This window comes from Actinia tenebrosa, unplaced genomic scaffold, assembly GCF_029948245.1.
Source record: "Actinia tenebrosa isolate PJP-AT-01 unplaced genomic scaffold, QUT_ActTen_1.0 PGA_scaffold5__44_contigs__length_20552954, whole genome shotgun sequence".
Taxonomy (NCBI): Eukaryota; Metazoa; Cnidaria; class Anthozoa; order Actiniaria; family Actiniidae; genus Actinia; species Actinia tenebrosa.
The window spans coordinates 10441540-10460392 of NW_028292582.1; the positions used below are offsets into that span (position 1 = coordinate 10441540).

General features: G+C 38.0%; 2 protein-coding genes across 2 annotated transcripts; one reads left to right on the forward strand and one right to left on the reverse strand.

Moving 5' to 3' along the window:
• Positions 1-93: 93 nt before the first annotated feature.
• LOC116287451 (uncharacterized) lies at positions 94-7724 on the reverse strand. Its single transcript, XM_031694133.2, has 9 exons — positions 7428-7724; positions 6146-6242; positions 5738-5917; positions 4856-5109; positions 4114-4311; positions 1732-1959; positions 1305-1388; positions 911-970; positions 94-298 (listed from the first exon to the last, which is right to left on the reverse strand). The coding sequence occupies exons 1-9, from the start codon at positions 7647-7649 to the stop codon at positions 173-175; spliced, it is 1449 nt and encodes a 482-aa protein (XP_031549993.1). The 5' UTR covers positions 7650-7724; the 3' UTR covers positions 94-172.
• A 311-nt stretch (positions 7725-8035) lies between these two features.
• LOC116287457 (ubiquitin carboxyl-terminal hydrolase 16) lies at positions 8036-17705 on the forward strand. Its single transcript, XM_031694137.2, has 16 exons — positions 8036-8486; positions 8877-8939; positions 9281-9378; positions 10108-10208; positions 10510-10607; positions 11230-11277; positions 11373-11462; positions 11671-11804; positions 12376-12463; positions 12690-12780; positions 12871-12959; positions 13148-13204; positions 13308-13466; positions 14111-15824; positions 16194-16447; positions 17037-17705. Exons 1-16 carry the CDS (start codon positions 8295-8297, stop codon positions 17388-17390), a joined length of 3630 nt encoding a protein of 1209 aa, XP_031549997.1. The 5' UTR covers positions 8036-8294; the 3' UTR covers positions 17391-17705.
• Positions 17706-18853: the final 1148 nt, after the last annotated feature.

Here is an 18853-nt window from a genome sequence, read left to right on the forward strand (position 1 = left end):
GGCAAAAAAAGGGTTTCCAATTCTCAAGAGATTGAAATTCTTTTGTTTTGTCCTCCAAATTGAGCTGCTTTGACATCACATGCAAGAGGTCTGTGCAGTGGAAATTTTAAATTCTGTTCAAATATTTTTACAGCCGTAATTAACAATTCCAGTTCATTTTGATGGTGGTGCCCTATTTTGAGTTGAGAGCCCAGTTGTAGGTCATGTAAGTCACTTTATAGTTGCCTGATGACAGCAGTTCATCCAGACTCGCCCTCTTGTCTCCTTCACCGATCTGATCATAGACAAACTTTGCCACCTAAAAAGCAGAGATTAAGCTTATGTTACCATGCATTTACAATGAATTATACCCTAAAGGTGCGATTACATGGAGCAATAGCGCAGCACACTGATTCTAAAAATAGCTTAAAGATTCAGACAAACATTGCATTTTGTTTAACCGCTACGAGGATCATACGAACCGATTTTATTATTTTTACTTAAAGTTACAATAATAACCCATGTAAACTAAGATCAACTGTGATCGGCTGTGAAAATTATCTGCTGAAAGTAAGTTTGTTTGTCTGAATTTTGCCTTCGTCTTCGTTTTTATGACGTCACGGTTGCACTGCGCTATTACATGGAGCAACAGAGTTGCGATACCAGGCAATGTTTCATGTAAGATTTATCACACATTCAACTGTAATGGACTGAAGCGATAAATAGTTTATGGATGTCATTATGATAAATCATTGTGAGACAGATTGCGGCAGGGGTGTTTCTCCAGGCAATGCTTCAAAATTGTTGATCCAATGTTTGTGAAAAATAGGACTCTACTCTAAATAGAATTCTACTTGTCGCAATGATAGCAGCAATGCAGCAGCAAGATTGTAAGACAAGTTGCAGATGAAAAAGCAAGTTTTTTTTTTACCTCTGTGTTGTTGGATCCAAAGTCCTCTTTATACCATTGGAATATTTTACTCAAGCGAATCTGTGAATCAAACATTTAAGACAACCTTTTGTATTTGCGTCTACACTAAAAATAATGTTTATAAGTATTAGGGAATAATCAATCAACAAAGATGCCCAATTTTTCTCCACTGCCGCAACACTGTCATCAGGTGTGCACACAAATCATTGCAACCAAACATATCTTGCATTGTCTATTTTTTGTACAGTTTGATTGGTTGGAAATTCATTTTAGTGTTTGTTTTGCTGTTACACCCTTATTATGCAGCCAACACACCCCAAAAGAAATTAAGAACTAATATCTGGTTAATATGGGTCTCTGAGAATTACCATTTCATCTAAATATGTTTATCTACCTCTCTTTTTGTCATGTCAATTTGGCATCCATCCTCCCCCTCCAAGAATGCTTCACCAGCGAGAAGAAGTTCTTCATTTACATTCTTAAAGAATAATGTACATGTAAATTAAGTAAAGTGTGTCCATGTCGACGTGTCAAAAAAGACCACGTCAAACCAATGGTCAAAAATAGGGGGCCAATTTTATTGATATAGGTGATAGCTACTAGTAAATACTCTGTCAGCATTGGCCATCATGATATTTGTCATTAAGCATAAAAGCAAACAGCAGTAGTTTTAGTTCTGGAGATATTTTGAGACAAGATTAAGGGGCTCATTTCCCAAGGTGGGGGGCCCTGGGTAACCCTACCCTCCCCTCCAATTCAGGTCCCCTAAAAAGTATTTTTAGTTTAATTTTAAGCACTATGCATAGATTCATATTTCTCACCTTGGCAGAGTAAGTCTTGATAGGTGGACAACTCTTTGCACCACACACCAGCGCAAAATGAACCAAAGGCTCTGGGTCATCAAGTGCTATCTTCAGCCTTGGATCGTTCTTTGCAAAGGGTCTCCTAATGGCTCCGATGGCTCTTCGATTAGAACGAAGTATTCCGTTCTCAATGTCATTTAGAGAATAGCTTTGACCCCCTATTATGTAACTTACTGTGTTGAAGAACTAGAGAGAAAAAAGAGTGTTAACAAAGGGGAGAACTCATATTAAGTGGCCAACCTCGAGCTAGAGGCCAATCTATTAAGAAGCCACTTAGAATAATCAATAAATTTAACTGTTTGACTACATGTTGAAACGATAATATCTCTAAAATATTGTATTTGTCACACTTAAAAGACCATGGCCAAACAAGAAACAACTTTTTTGCAATCCCAGTTTCAATAAATTATTTTCAGTCTTTGTTTTTTTGGAAAATTTTAGCAGAAAAGTATCAGTTAAGAGTATAGAAATAAAAATTATAGCATAAAAGTTGCAAATTCGGCTTAAAAAAACGTCTACGATCCGTGCGATCCAGCCAACCAAAGTCCAGTCCATTCCATCTACGTACGGTTCCCAATTTTCCAAAATTAAAAAACACTTTAAAATTCAGGCATTTAGAAGATAAAAACAAATTTTAGAAGTTGGGCATGTTTCGACTATACATTAAGATTATCCATGGCCATTCAAAAGGTGAAAATTCCAAAATAATTTTTTTGTGAATCAAGCTCCAGTCACTGACTGAGGCCCAGTCTCTTGCAATCCATTTCAATCAAAACCAATCCATTCCAGTAACATCCAATTTATCTCAATACCATCTTAATACAGAAAAATTAGTCGCAAAAAGACTGTAACGATCGAGAGATTCACCTATAGACACATTATGCATACATTCTTTCGAAAAAAACCCTTGCCGATGACCGGCTTCACAGGACATAACCATTACCGCGATCGAAAAAAAAATTAACTTTTTTGTATTTTTTATGCAAAATTTTGGACTGAATCACTAGTTTAGAATCATAGAATAAAAATCATAGCATAAAAGTTGCAAATTCGGCGTAAAAAAAACGCCTACGATCCGTGCGATCCAGCCAACCGAAGTCCAGTCCATTCCATCTACGTACGGTTCCAAATTTTCCAAAATTAAAAAACACTTAAAATTCGGGCATTTAGAAGATAAAAACAAATTTTAGAAGTTGGGCATGTTTTGACTATACATTAATATTATTCACGGCCATTCAAACGGTGAAAATTCCAAAATAATTTTTTTGTGAATCAAGCTTCAGTCACTGAGGCCCAGTCTCTTGCAATCCATTTCAATCAAAACCAATCCATTCCAGTAACATCCAATTTATCTCAATAGCATCTTAATAGAGAACAAATTAGTCGCAAAAACCGGTAACGATCGAGAGATTCACCTATAGACACATTATGCATACAGTCTTTCGAAAAAAACCTTTGCCGATGACCGCCTTCACAGGACTTAAACCATTACCGCGATAAAAAAACTTTTAAACTTTTTTTGTATTTTTAATGCAAAATTTCGGACTTGAATCACTAGTTTAGAATCATCAAATAAAAATCATAGCATAAAAGTTGCAAATTCGGCGTAAAAAAACGCTTACGATCCGTACGATCCAGCCATCCGAAGTCCAGTCCATTCCATCTACGTACGGTTCCAAATTTTCCAAAATTAAAAAACGCTTAAAACTCGGAATGTAGAAGAGTAAGTCAAATTTTAGAGGTTCGACATGTTTTTACTTTATATTAAGATTATCTTTACCCTTTTAAAAATTGAAAATCTGATTTAAAAAAATTTTCCCTGAAATCCCAGACCCAGTCCAATCGTTCCAGTCCATGGCCAATTCCTCAGTTCAATCAGTGCCAAGCAGGCCTCATATTTTTTTTCAACCAGTTATTTCCAATCAATATTGGATAGCATTTAATCCTATTAGCTATATGTAAGCACCTGTTAGACATTCCAAGGTTGAGGGAAAAACTGGGTTGAATTGGCATAATTTTCAGACCATAGTGATATATTATTTACAGGGCTGTTTTAGGGGGCAAAATAGATGCCATCTTGAAAATATGTGCCCTAAAAAAGCCACGCAATGCACTGCAAAACCAACTCAACCCATTTTCTCCCACAACCCCAGGGGGGGGGGGGGTACTCCCCTATATTTGCTATCCATTTTGGCACTACCAGAAAAGGGTATGGTTTTAAGCGATCTTGCTCTGGAACAGGGTCAGGGTTCAGAGGGCTCAGCGGCACATCCCTACCCTAAACGGGCAGGAGTACCCCCCCCCCAGGCCCTCAACCACAGAACCACTAATAAATCTTACCCTGTATCTTTGCCATAGGTTGTTAGGAGGGCCATTATTCACAGTTGCATGTATGACTAAAGCATTGTAAATATTAATGAAGAATGACAGCTTTTCTTCTCTAGTTGCTCCCTCGACTTGAACTCGCTGCAACTCAGCTGTGTGCTTCACGTAATCCTGGAATTGTGAGCTGTCACTCATGGCAGTGTAGTCTACCCCCTGAGATGTGAAAGAAAAAAATCATGGTTGAATGAAAATAAAATGAAAATTCTTGCCTGGACAAATGCACCCATACTTGGTGAAATTAAGCTGAAATGTGAAACAAGTTTTCCATGCCCAAGTAGCTTTTGCAAAACTTTCTCAACAAGAAATAAGTATTACCTCTTACAACTTTTAACTCAACTGCAACAATTACATCTTTTTCGTAATTATGCAACCAACACATGCGCACCCATGCGCACCCCAAGACATCAGAAGTTATTGGCTCTCATCCAAAATGTACTAGCTCAAACTGTTGGAAATTTGATTGGATGACGAAAGCCAAAAACCCAGATGTCTTGAATTATGTCTAATCATCTGGTCATGTAATGATGTAGCCTAGTTAGTTTTAGGCCCAAGAGGAGGGAGTAGGGGCGGAGGAGGCAATGATGTCAAATATGGGTATAACAAGCTTGATCTTTTGCTTTGATATTTTGTAAACTTGGAAATCGAGACCTCTCACTCTAATTTCCCCTTGGATTCCATATATTATGATGTCCTTTACCTTGCCATCAGAAGAAAGATAACTGTCATACAATTCAAGAATCAAGTGTCTTAACATCTCGCCAACCTCATGAGCAGGTCTTGGTTCACACAGGGATCCCATACCAGTATTTAGGGCATTGCTTTCGTCATCTTCCAGGAATCTGTAGAGTGTGTCATCATCTGTGAAGCCCTTTTCTTCGTCACCTTTCTTGATGCTGTGACCAAAGTGACGTTCTAAGAGATTCTGGCACATCGCTAATGCTTGGTCCCTTTCTTGATGAAATGAAAGATGAAAGAAAGCAATGAAATGAGGTGATTAAATGGAAGGAGATATAGAAGGATAAATAAATGGATGCACAAATAAAGATAGATAGGCTAATGGATGAATGGAGGGATAGACTTTTAGGGATAGATGTTTATATATGGATGGGTGCAGGGAGGGAGGGAGGTGGATGGAGAGATTGATGGAAGAATGGAGTGATGGGCAGGTGGGTGGATGGATGAATGAATGGATGGATGGATGGATGGATGGATGGAGTGATGGGCAGGTGGGTGGATTGATGGATGGACTGACGGACGGACGGACGGATGGATGGATGGATGGATAAGATGGATGGACGGACGGATCACTGAGATGGACAATTTGATGGGTGGATGGATGGATGGATGGATGGAAATGTGTTAAGATATATTAAGCAAAATTTATTATCATTATTTATTATTAGTTTATTCAAGGAAATAATGAAATAGCATTTACTATGTGGATGAGGCCCAAGCCAGAGGCTTATCAGGTATTACGGATACATAAAAATAATTATCGATAGTCAGCACTTTTCACTTCCCATTTTAATTGTCCACATTCCACTTTCCATTTTTTTATCTTCCCATAACATGTTCTCACCAATTTGCCTGGTGAACATCAGCCAATCAACCACCTCCTTTCCAATGAAGGTATTTCTGTAGTTATGTATCAGTCCTTGCCGATGATCTTTGACCAATCCACTCTCTTTGATAGACTTGACTAATTCTGCATACTCATCAAGCTCACAGGTAAACTGCACAACATTATTATCTCCCTCATCTGAACACAAGAGAACAAGCTTTAGTATCAGTCACTATGGTTGATAAATTATTGGAAATACTATATGAGCTTTGATACTATGTGAGATTTGATTGGTCGAAACTCTTGAAAAACTGTGTTTATATCAAAGGACAGAAAAAGTGCTCAGCTCAAACATTTTGTTTATTTTACATGTTGTGTCTTTCGACTACTACTTCTCTATTGTTCTACATGTGCAGCTCCCCTGACCTGTTGCTCCTGACTTTTTTGATGGTGGTTGTGGTGCATCCTCAGGGGGAGAATTCTCTTGAACTTCCTTGATAAGCTTGTCTAATTCTTCTTTGGGCTAAGGAAATATTTTGAACAGAAAAAATAGTGGCCTAATAAGCATGAGGGGAAGGATGAGATGGGTTTAGAGGAAGAGGTAGACGGAGAGAGATAATGGGGATTAGGACTAGTACTTCTACTAGCATATTGCAACTGGTGATTTTTTTTTAATTTATACCTTTTCTTGGATAGGATGTGTTGTCTATGCTACTACATAAAATATCAGGGTCTGGAAGGGGGTCTGGATCCCGAATAATGCGCTATCTTTTGTTGAAATCCTGCATCCCTTTAAAATTGTAAGCAATGATGCAATTCAACATATTCAAGTGCGTTTGACTTTTCATTTTGCTTATTTATGTTTTCACGTTTTTCTCAAAAATCAGAAGGCAAAATCCAGACTGGACATTGAATTTGGCAATTCCTGAGCCACGGCTGATACCAACATCCCGAATGACGTAAGAATTTTTCTAATTTCCCGGATCTGGCATTATATCTTATCCCTTCCCTGGATCTCGTAAAATATCCTTCCACACCCTGTACAATGCATCAACCTCTAGTCAATGCTAGTTATATAGGTATGTGGTTCTAGGATAAACCTGATTTTTTTTTGTATTCTCTGGTTATCTCCCTCCATAAAAATCACAATGTGAGTTGGGTGTTGTGTGCATAGAACATTGACTTGGTGGCTAGTGTGCAATGTGTGAGTGAAAAAGTTAGTGTCCCCATGCTATGATTGACAAGCACTAGAACGAAGTACTAGACAATAAAAATAAAAAAAGATTTATTTTATTTTCACATGTCTAGTTAAACTCTTGACTTGTCGCACTCTATTGACCACTAAGTGTTACGATAAAGGTAGATTTTTTATAGGTTTAAATTATTTTACAAGGCCGTTCTTATATATGGACAAAAGATCCCATGATTGAGATAATAGCAAAATTAAAGCATTCATAAACAGGTCTAAAAGTTTTGGGAAAGATTAGTTAAGTATTAAAAAAAACATTATTGGCTATTATTTGATTGGCAAATTTTGTTAAAATATCCTGAATGAAATCTTTTAGATACAATGAAACACACAGGAAATGAAATTTTGCTAGAAATTTTTAAAGATTTGTCAAGTCATAGGTAAGTCAAACATGAATGGTTAAGGTATTTAAAACCTACATAATTTTCTGTATTTTAAAAGCGTTCGAAGGCTACATACCAGCTTTTCTAGATCATCAAACCCTCCAACATGAATATTATTGAAGAATATTTGAGGTACAGTTCTCCTTCCTGACCTCTTTTGCGCTTCTTCGCGTCTCTCTGGGTGTTGATCGAGATTAATGTCAACAAACTCGAGGCCAAGTTGATCTCGTATTTTGGACTTTGCTCTGAGGCAGAATGGACAACCCGTTATCGAAAATATAGTTATTCTTCCCTTCATTGTGCCAAAGAAACGGAAAAACAGCCGATACTATAAGAACAAGACGAAATTTTTAGGGATAATACTATTATTAGGGTAAAGCCTATCCACAGGTATCCCAAACACAGCTGTCTTGTCTTCCTACTGGCCCTCCCCTCCCTCAAAAACAATTTAGTCTTCTACGTTTTTGCTTCAGTCGTGTCCATAAATCAAACAAATACGCTTTAAATTTATTTATAGATGATTCGTAGGTCAATAATTTATGATAACAATTGCAGTTATTATGAAAATCGTATTATACTCTACCCTCCCCTCCCTAAAATATAATTATCCCTTGAGCCAGCTGACCAGCGGTCTTACTAACTTATTCCCAATCTCTTCCGGTCGTTTTGTTCTTTCTTGGAAATTTTTCAGGTTTACAAGAAAGTTGAGCTTTTGAACTAAAATATTGAAGTTTGGTGCTAAAGAAAAATTTGTTTGAGACTTGGAATTGATAACTTAGGAACTATGAAACCAATCGTTCAAAGGATACTTGATTTTACCGAAGAAACGTTTTTTTTAAGGTACTAGATTCAGAGTGATGTACTATATCTCCTTCACGAGGTAAAGTTTCGAGGAATATTTTGTTTGTCTGCTGTTTGGAATCTCTTGTGATTGAGGAAAATTATGGGAAAGAAAGGAAGAAGGCGCAGCCAAGGTAGCCAAAAGAAATCAAAGAATAGAAAAGAAGCTGAAGAAACAGATGATAATAATGCAGTTCAAGTTGAGGAGTCAAGGAAGTGTGTCCATGTGTTAAAAGCAGCCAAACTTGATGTGTTGCAGAATAATATTCCTCACATGAAGCTGAGAGAGTGTTCTGTGAGTACCAGACCTGTGATCTTGCTATATTTCTTGATAAAATGAATATGTTTAGGTTTTTATTGTGGGGGGAAGGCTGGGGATTTGCAGATTGTAGCCCTCCCCAATCTCGTACCCCTTTCACTCAGTAAGTACAGGTAATTCATGAACCTCCTATTAAATCAACAAGGAAACAGCTTTCCTAAAAAAAAAAAGGTTTGACCCTACACAAAAGTTTAAGTTTTTTTAATGACCCACCTCTCTGAAGCCTCTCGGTCCCCTACCCCCTCCCCACCAATGAAAAAACCTACCTTTCCTTAGCCCTCAAGGTAGATTCTTTAGCCTTGGGATTAAATTGTTATTACAGTATTCATGATGTGATATGATACGATTGAATGATTTTACTTATAGTTTTGTGAAAATGGTCAAAATGAAGATACTGGTATTTGTATATGTCTGCAATGTGGTAAACAGGTATGCCTTAATACAGTAATATGTTTACAATATTCTTTTGGGGTGGACAGACATTAAGAGGATTAGTTAATGAATAAATGAAAAAATAAATGGGTGAGACAACCTTCATTGATAAACAGACAGAGACTGAGAGCAGACAGACAGACAGACTCATATGGAATTATTGTAACATATTTTATCGTAATACAGACAGAGAGAATGAATGAATGAATGAATAGATGAATTATTTAGCTTTACCAATAGAAAGACACAGACAGACACACACACACACAGGCTGAGCAGTATACTAAAAGACTGGCCAATGTAGACTCTGTACAATTTTCTATTTCCAATTAATTTAGGGCTGTGATAGATCCAGTGAAGACAAGCATGCTCTAAGTCACTATGAATCCAATTTAGCACACTGTCTCACTGTTAACTTGTATTCCATGATGGTCTGGTAGGTATAATCTTTTGTTTTTTAGTGGTCATATATTTATATTTTTGTAGTGAGGAAAGTGAATAATTTCACACAAAGATATTTAGTATTCCATCTAAGCCACCTCCTCTTGACCAACACTCAGGGTCTTAAAATGACCGAGGAGAAATTGCTGCATTCGTAATTCCATCAACCAACAAATGGTTAGACAATCGAGTGGCTCAAGTAATATATACAGTATGAGTGGCCGTGTTGTATCCGATATACAAACTCGAGGCGTAGGCCAGAGTTTGCATATCGGATACAACACGGATACAAATACTGTAGATTGCTTATCAAACGTCTAGGTTAGTTCCTTTGTGTTTCACTAAAATTTTCAAAATTAAAGTGAAACTGCCCAAGAAAATCCAAGTTAAAGTTTATGCAAATGAACACGATTCTGTATCTGATTTACAGAACTCTTCACGGTTGTGATTTCTATTGTGTTTTCCTCATGAAATATTAATGAGTTTGATAAATCAAGTTTTAAATGGCAGTCCCATCTCTCCACACTTCATCTTCACTAACCAATATCAGAGGGACATAAAAGAACCACTGAGGATGTAATGAAACCCTGGTAGTGACCACCCTCAGTACCTAGGCTCTTACTAACCACCACTCATGATTGTAAGGGCCATTGAGAATAGAAAAGGCCACTATATAAACCTTACATTGTAATCATAATCAATGATGTTAATGTGATTAATTTAGGTGTTATTCTTGTGACATGGAAGTCCCTGTTCAACCAAACACTGACCTTCACGAGTGCATTAAATTGTTACTCAAAGCATTAAACATGAAAGCACCAAATGGTACGTGTCGACAGAGTGCTATGGTATCCTCCCGCTCTCCAATCCTCTGACTAATCATGAACTTGCTGTATCCAAAACTCTCACCTTACTGCATACTGATCAATAATTTTAAGTGCAAGGCTTAAGTCACAATTCATGACCCCAACATATCCAAAGAAATGGAAATAGAGTAGGAAGAGGCCTGTTATTCCCATATGGTAATAAGGGTGTCTATATAAGCCACATAAAGTTCTGTATCCTTCTAATTGAGTGCCAATGCTGCATACCTAGCTAATTGTATTGCTGGATCTTTAAAAACCAGATGAAATGCCTTCAATACCAAATATGACAAATGGAGAACCTATGAAGAAATCAGAAGCAATGAAACTTAAATATGTCTCAAACTCAAACAAAATCAAGGTAATTGGACAGTTTGTTTGATTTTTGTTGCTTTTTCTTTAACACTATAGGATTATTGAAGCACCTTTATTTGTGCAGGGATATATTTTCTGGGATTTTCCATGGTGGGTGATTACCTGCCTACTAATAATCATAACAAATCATCTTCTCTTCTGCCCCTTCCCCCTTCAAAGAAAATACACAAGGGGTTGTAGCCACACCCTGGGGACCCCTTGGATACTTAGACTGTTGTTGCAATAAAAAAATACCTTTCATTTAAGTGTCTAGTCATTCTAGCATTTTTGCACTAATGGGGGACAATTTTTTGCTCACACGCACTACCACTTCATTCAATATTCTATACACACAACACTCAACTCACATGTTGATTTTTATGGAGGGAGGAAATTGGAGAACCCAGAGAAACCCCTCGTAGCATAGGAGAGAACAACACATCAAACAAACTCAATTTCACATGCGGCAACCGCAAGGCTTGAACCAGCGACCCGACCCATTGGACTCACAGTGGTGAAACCGACGCCTTAGCCAGGAACGCCACCCATGCTACCCAAAGCTCTTTCTTCCATTAAGTTGTAGTTTAGTCAGCAGTATATTTTCTTATTTTCCTTTCCTTATTTTCCAGGGTCTGGTTAACCTTGGGAATACTTGCTTCTTTAATTCTGTTATGCAGGTAAATTTCTGGAAAGTTCTTGAATAAATACATACCACTAGTGTTTAATTTAATATAAGTTTATCATTAATATAGTTTATTTATATCATCAACAGAATCTCTTTCAAACAGAGCTTCTACATGTTGCCATGGCATTTGTCAATCAACCAGAATATTCTCAAACGATTACCACAAGAAATGACTTGGTATGAACATGTTTTACCATACTATCAACCTCACTGTATTTCAAAAACTGACCTTTCATGAATTCGTTCGAGTTACCACAAAATAATGATCGTTGGAGCCAATGTTTTGTTATCAAACCTTCATGATCTCTCAAGCAAATTAGAATATCTTGACTGACAAGGAACAAAATGTTATTAAATTGATATTTATTTATGTCTATAATTTCAGCCCTCAGTATCAGTTGAAGTGATCACACCACCAGGGTCATTAATTACAGCCTTGACTAAGCTCCTATATGAATATAGGTCCTCTTCACCAGGAACTCTCAACCCCAAATTTCTGTTTTCTGAGATTTGCAAAAAGTAAGTAAAGAAGATGGCGTAGTCTAGTGGAAGAAGAAGGAGTAGGAAGGGTAGTGGTGGCTAGCATGAACTTGCTTTACACATCCTCTGGGTTTTCAGGTTCAATTATTGGTCTCAGCATCTCCCCTGATGCAAGGTTCTTTCTGAAGGTTCTCCTCTCTGGTTTTTCTCCCTCCTCAAAAAAAACCTAAATTCCATGCCCTGACTGTGACCAGCCCAGAGGTTGTTTCAGGGTTCTTTCTGTGAGTTAGCATGATGCCCTGACTTAGATCAGCCCAAAGGTTGTTTCAGGGTTCAATCTGTGTGTAAGCCATGCATTTACTTAGATCAGCCCAGAGGTTGTTTCAGGGTGCAATCTGTGTGTAAGCCATGCCCTGATTTTGATCAGCCCAGAGGTTGTTTTAGGGTACAATCTGTGTGTAAGCCATGCCCTGATTTTGATCAGCCCAGAGGTTGTTTCAGGGTTCAATCTGTGAGTTAGCCATGCCCTTACTTAGATCAGACGAGAGTGTTTCAGGGCTTGATAAAAAATTGAAGCTTTGTATTGAAACGTTCTTGAACTTTGTTGCAGAGCACCCAGGTTTAAAGGATTCCAGCAGCAAGACAGTCAAGAACTGCTGAGATATCTGTTAGACTCTGTGAAGACAGAACAGTTGAGGGTATGATACATATAATCAGTGGCATGACAAGAGTCTTAGAGTTGGGGGAGGGGGAGGGGGGGTTTCGGTATACCACACATGGGTTGACACAAATACCAGTTCAGTAGAACCCACAGAACCATTACGACTACTTTCATCTCTGTTGCTCCGGATTAGCCTTGTTTATCTAAAGTAGGCTCCCTGTCATATGATAATACCTTGTTCCCATTTATCCTTCTTTTTACAGCGGGTTAAAATAGGAGTCCTCAAGGCATTAGAAATCATAGAAGGAACTGAAGTAAAGAGTCTTCCAGAGGTAAAGAAAGAACAATTAAAAGGTTAGTTTTTATATCTCATGCTATTTCTGCCAGCCCTTTAGTGTGTGTTTGGGTTTGTGTCTAATTAGAGATTTCTGTCAATTCTTTTAGAGTATGTTAGTTATGTGACTGCGCCGTCAGTTGATAGTGTATTCCTTGGAAGACTTGACAGTATTGTAGTCTGTCATGAATGTCACAAGGTATGTAGATGTACATTCATGCGTCTGTCTCTCCATCAGTCTGTCCATCATGCGTCTGTCCATTTATCCATCCATCCATCAATTCATCCATCCATCCATTTAATATCTATCCAAGCATCTGTCTGTCTGGCATCAATCTATTTATGCATCCATTCAGTAGTTCTTAACCTATTTTTTTCTTCCATTAGGAATCAAGAGTGACTGAAAACTTCCTGGATTTGTCCTTATCGCTTGCTGTGCCACAGGTTTGAAATACACTTGAATCATTTATTACTACTGTATAGCAAATAAATGAATGATAAAAAATTTTCTACATTCATTCCATTTTTCGTTTATTTTTTCCTCAAGCTTTCGAAAGGGAGACTAAAAACACCAAGTGTTTCTCAGCAAAACAAGAAGAATACATCCCATCAAGGTGAGCAAGAAAACAAAGGAGAAGATAAGAGTTCCACTAAACCACTAACACCCAGTAAACACCAGAAGAAAGCAGCAAGAGAAGCAAAGAGGGTATGTCTGCAAAATGAATAAATAAAAATAAATAGATAAATAATAAATTAATTTTAAAAAATTAGATAACATGCAACGACAGGTCACATGGCCCTAGGCTGCGTTCATAATGTATGGCATAGGGGCGCATGTGAAATTTAGGGGGGATCAGAAAAATTTTTACCAGTAAAATGAGGGAGTTTGAATTATTTTTCAGAGAATTGGGGGGGATGCAAAATTTTTATAAGAAGCTACAAGAGATTTCCCAGGGGGATAGTTATTTTTTGGGGGACTTCAAGGGGGGGTCTTTTTTGTCATTTAAAGATTTCACCTGCCCCCCTCCCCTTCTGCCATACATTATGAGCGCAGCCCTACCTCCCTAAAAAATCGAAGTTGTGTCAAATTGAACATCAGAAATGAACGGAGCATATTAGTAAGAAGCCAAAGTTTTAGCTCTTAATGTTGACTAAATGGCATTAAATACAAAATCAAATATTTTATAAGGATTTTCTGTTGGATATCAAAGTCTGAGCCAACTTTGTAGTGGATGCTCCCTGGATTACCATCCTCCTATAACAAGAACCCTCGACTGAAGGAGAGGGAAGTTGGGGAATTATGGGAATGCAGAGCAATTGTGTTCTGATAATATTTTTATTATATTTTAGAAAAAAGGGAGAAAAGGGAAGAAAAGAACAATGAGCCACTCCGCTTCAGACGACGGTAGGCAAGAAACAAAACAACCAGAAGAAAACATGGAAGCGACCTCCGATGAATCAGATCATGACGAATATCATGATGCAGAAGCTACTGACGATGTTATCACTGACCATTCGAAGGACAAAGGTGACTTCAATATGGAATCTTGCGCAATTGATTCTGGCTTGCAAGAAGCTGCAAAGCAATCTGGGGGAGAAGAAGAAGCTGCGAATGATAAGAGAGTGGAAGACAACACCAAAGTTATTAAGATAGAAAAAACAGAGGATCCTGGAAAAACAGAAGTTACTGAGGATTCTGAGATACGAAATCCTACCACGATGGATTTTGGGGTAGAAATAGGTGTTACTAATGATACCGTAACAGTGGTTGAAAACACGAAGGATCCTGGGATACCATCAGAAAAAGTAAAGGATTGTAGATCTGGGTTAGAAAGTGGTGTAGCAAAGGATTCTGGGATAAAAGAAACCATTGCAAAGGATTCTGGGCCAAACGAAGTTACTGCAAAAGATTCTGAAGAAGAACGACCTCAACGTAATAAAGGCGACTTGGAAATGTTACACTCAGAACGTGTGTCGGATTCTGAGGTTGAACTGAAAGGAGAAAATGAAGAAAAGATTGAAAATAACATGGAAACAGACGTGGAAAAAGGGTCAAATGATACTAAAGACGCAATAAATGATACAAAATTCCCATCTCTCGAGGATGATTTCTCTGAGCCACTGCCAAATACTGACTTTCAAATGAAGAAAGACAAGGAATTAGAAAATGGTGAAAAATGTGACTTGAGTGGTAAAATTAGCAACGAAGAGGAAAATTTGAAAAGCGAAGAAGAGTTAAATAAGAATCATTGTTGTCGTTCAAACAATACATGTATATCCCATGGTGATTCGGCGGGTGATCGCTCTAAAACTATATCTGCTGATGGAGCTGTTAATTGTAATGAGAGGAAAACAATAAAAAATGATGAATCATTAGCGAATGCAAAGTTGGAAAAGAGTGAACATCAACTAAATGTAGAAGAAGTGGGTCTCTGTTGCGTGGTAAATGACGTGGATACTGCACCTAAAATAGATAAAAATTTAGGATCATCTGATAACAAAACACAAAGTAATAGCAATAATGAAGATGGAACACTGCAAGATGATGTTGCTTTGTGTAACTCGTGCGAAAGGTGTGGAAAAGTAGAGCAAAGTTGTGAACTTGAGAAGAATGATTGTGGTTGTTTGGTCAAGGATGGTGCAATGAAGAAAGCTGGTGAGACTGAAAGTGCTTTTGACGACAAGGAAAAGATTACAGATTCTGTTGTTACTGGGTTAAAGGAATTGGAAATTACTGAAAATAATATTTCAGGCAAAAATACTGAAGAACGATTTGATAAAAATGCAGAAAGTAACGAACAGCATCCTAAAAAGTCTCCAGAGCTTAAACAAAACGCTGAAGAAAAGGTTTCTTCGAACGAAGAGAATTTTTTGCCCAAAGTTCATACACTAGGTTCGGCTTACAGTTCCTTGCCAGGAGAATGTTCTGTACAATCATGCTTGAGTTTGTTTTGTTCGCCTGAAATTCTCCAAGGAAGAAATAAGTTTGCGTGCGAGGAATGCAGCAGAAGGAAGAAGAAAGGTGGTAATGAACAGGGAAAAAAAGATGAAGCTAGTTCTAATGGTGGGTCGTCCCTTATTTAATTCTTTTGTTTACTCTTATTTTCTATCGTTTTTGTTTTTTTGTTTTGTTTTTTTGGACGGGAGGGGGGGAGGATTTAAGAGCCGATTTTGTTCGCATGACAGCTTGCACTTTAACCATGCTTTGTTCTATTAGAGCAGTTTTCGTGGGAAACGATAAGGCAAATTCTTAGCCGTTACATAACTTAACGGACGACGAAAACTGCTCTGTACTGACTAGTTGTACTGATAGGGTTTGTGCGTACCGTGACCGTATCGCGCGCCTTTTTTTTTTTTTTTACAATTGAAACCATACTTTTCATGTGATCACTTGGGTTGTCATATTTAAATAGATTTGATTTCCTTTTGACAGATGATGATGAAGATGATGATGATGAAAGTCACAAGGGTGCAACAGCCTCAAAACCAAAGACCAAAAAAGAATCACAAAGTTCTGTAGTTTACACCGAGGCAACAAAACTGTTTTTGTTATCATCCACGCCTCCTGTACTGACCTTGCACTTCAAGAGGTTTCAACAAGTGGGTTTTGGATTGCGTAAGGTTCCTAAGCATGTGGATTTCCCTTTGGTCTTGGACTTGGCGCCCTTCTGTAGAAGAAACGAAGAGGTAAGAATTGAAAAACACATGATACTATTTATATCTTCCATCCCATGTGCTTGTTGTCTTCTTTCCCATGATGCATTGCGTGTCCACTTCATTGGTGCAGTGCATGTTTACATTCATGATGCATTGCACTCCTTTATTCCCATGATGCATTGCACTCCTTTATTCCCATGATGCATTGCACTCCTTTATTCCCATGATGCAGTGCATGTCTCCACTCCCATGAAGCAATGCACTTTGCCTTCCACCCAATGATGCAGTGCACGTTTCCACTCCCACGATGCATTGCTAGTCCACTCCCATGGTGCGGTGCACCTTGGCTTCCTTCCAATAATGCAGTGCACGTCTCCACTCCCATGATGCAATGCACGTTGTCTTCCATCCAATAATGCAGTGCATGTCTCCACTCCCATGATGCAATGCACGTTGTTTTCCATCCCATAATGCAATTCGGCTTTTCCTTCCTAAGATCCAATCTCAGAATTTAGTTATGTTTGGGGACACTGCCCATCATACCATATTTCTTTACGTCCTTCTTTCCTCTTTCATTTAAGACATATTTTAATTGTACGTATTTTTCTTTTCTCTTCAGATTTCTTGCGATTCCAAGCAGCAAGTTTTGTATTCCTTGATCGGCGTAGTCGAACACAGCGGTGGATTGAACAGCGGTCACTACACCGCATTCGTGAAACTAAAGTCCTCACCAACCTATGGTCACTTCACAGACCTGACAAACGTCAAGGACTTTTCTTGCTTTATCGAAGGAATCTGGAAGAAAGACCGAAAATTGACCTACGCGCATGCACAACCACGTAACGGGCAATGGTATCACGTGAGCGACTCGCGTGTCTCTATGGTAACAGAAGCAAGAGTTTTGAAGAGTCAAGCGTATATGTTATTCTACGAGAGACTGCCTTTTAGAATTATTTCTAATTTAGATAATTAGTTGGCAATTTATTTCTTAAGTGGAGCAATTACATTTTCCCTATAAGTAAATATGAAAAGTGGGACATTGGAGAACTAAGAGCAAGAAAGATTTTAAATTCAATATATCGCTTTATTACACAATACGAATACTAATTTTAACAAAATTTTGCAAATTTGTATTTAAAAAATTTTCACATTCTTTATTATGACTGTATGGGTAACAGCAAAACTGATCGAAACTCGCATTTCCGTTGTTGGAAAAAAGCCGGAATTACTGGCAGCAAATAAATATTTATAAATAATAATAATAATAAATAAAATTGCACCTCATTAAGAGTCTTTTAGGTGTTAAGATTGTTTCTTTTATTCAATTTTCAACCACACTTGATTTCAAGTACCCTGCGAGCAGATTCCCTTTTCTATCCCGCTAGGGCGAGAGGAAAAAGGAACCTTCCTTTTTCCTCTCGCCCTAGCGAGATAGAAAAGGGAATCTCTGCTCGCAGGGTAGATTTCAAGTCGTCAAACAGTCCAATCTTGGATACAAAAATCAGAGTAGCCACCTAGAACTTGTATTTACACTTTGTTCTTGAAAACTAATCAGTTTTTAAAGAAGTTCTTCTGCTAGAGTGCAAACAATAGTGACCACAGTAAATCCGTGAAACTTTAGTAATACTAAATAGCACAATTTCATGCAAATTCCATTGTTTTCTATTGTTTAATTAGCACTATTTTGTACTATTTAGTAATTAGTGTTTCACGGATTAATTGCTTGCACTCTAGGAAAACTGTTTTTGCGATAGTTTAAATTAATTCTAATGATTTAAGAATTTAGTACCATATCTCCAGACATAGTACTGAAGTGTAGTATGGCAGCGCGAATCCTTTACGGCTATGCCGGAGATTTCGGCCCCGACACCGCTATCCAGTGAGTGATCAGGAAGCTCGGCCGAAGCCTTAGGGAGAGTTTAGTCGACCCATGGGCTGTAGGAGATTAACCCCTTTTTGTTTTAGCTTCGCACCAGTGTCCCAAGATGTGCAAAAGGGACAGCATGGTGGTCTTTAGCAAGGGGGGGTCCTACATGGACGCCAGAGACACGCCGGGGTAATGAGCCCCGCCCCCCATGTAGACCTACACACTACAGATTACTACAATAAACACTAATACAAAAAGATAATCAAAACATCATTTACATATAGAGTATCATCCTGGTCTACCTAGGATTATACTCATCAAAACACTTCATAGGTATATTCAAGCGAACACAACGTTTTCCCTTGCATAAACGTTACACAAGTACAAGTGAAAAGAAGACAAAGAAAACTACTTTTAGGCTGACCAGGTTATAACAGTAATATCCGGAGAAAACTTTCCCAAAACATTCCAGGATCTGTTGAAAAAACGCCTTGATTTTCGACTAACTGAACGTTTAGAGTAACGGAGCAGATGGATATTAAGTCGTTTCACAACCTTTGCTTTAACCA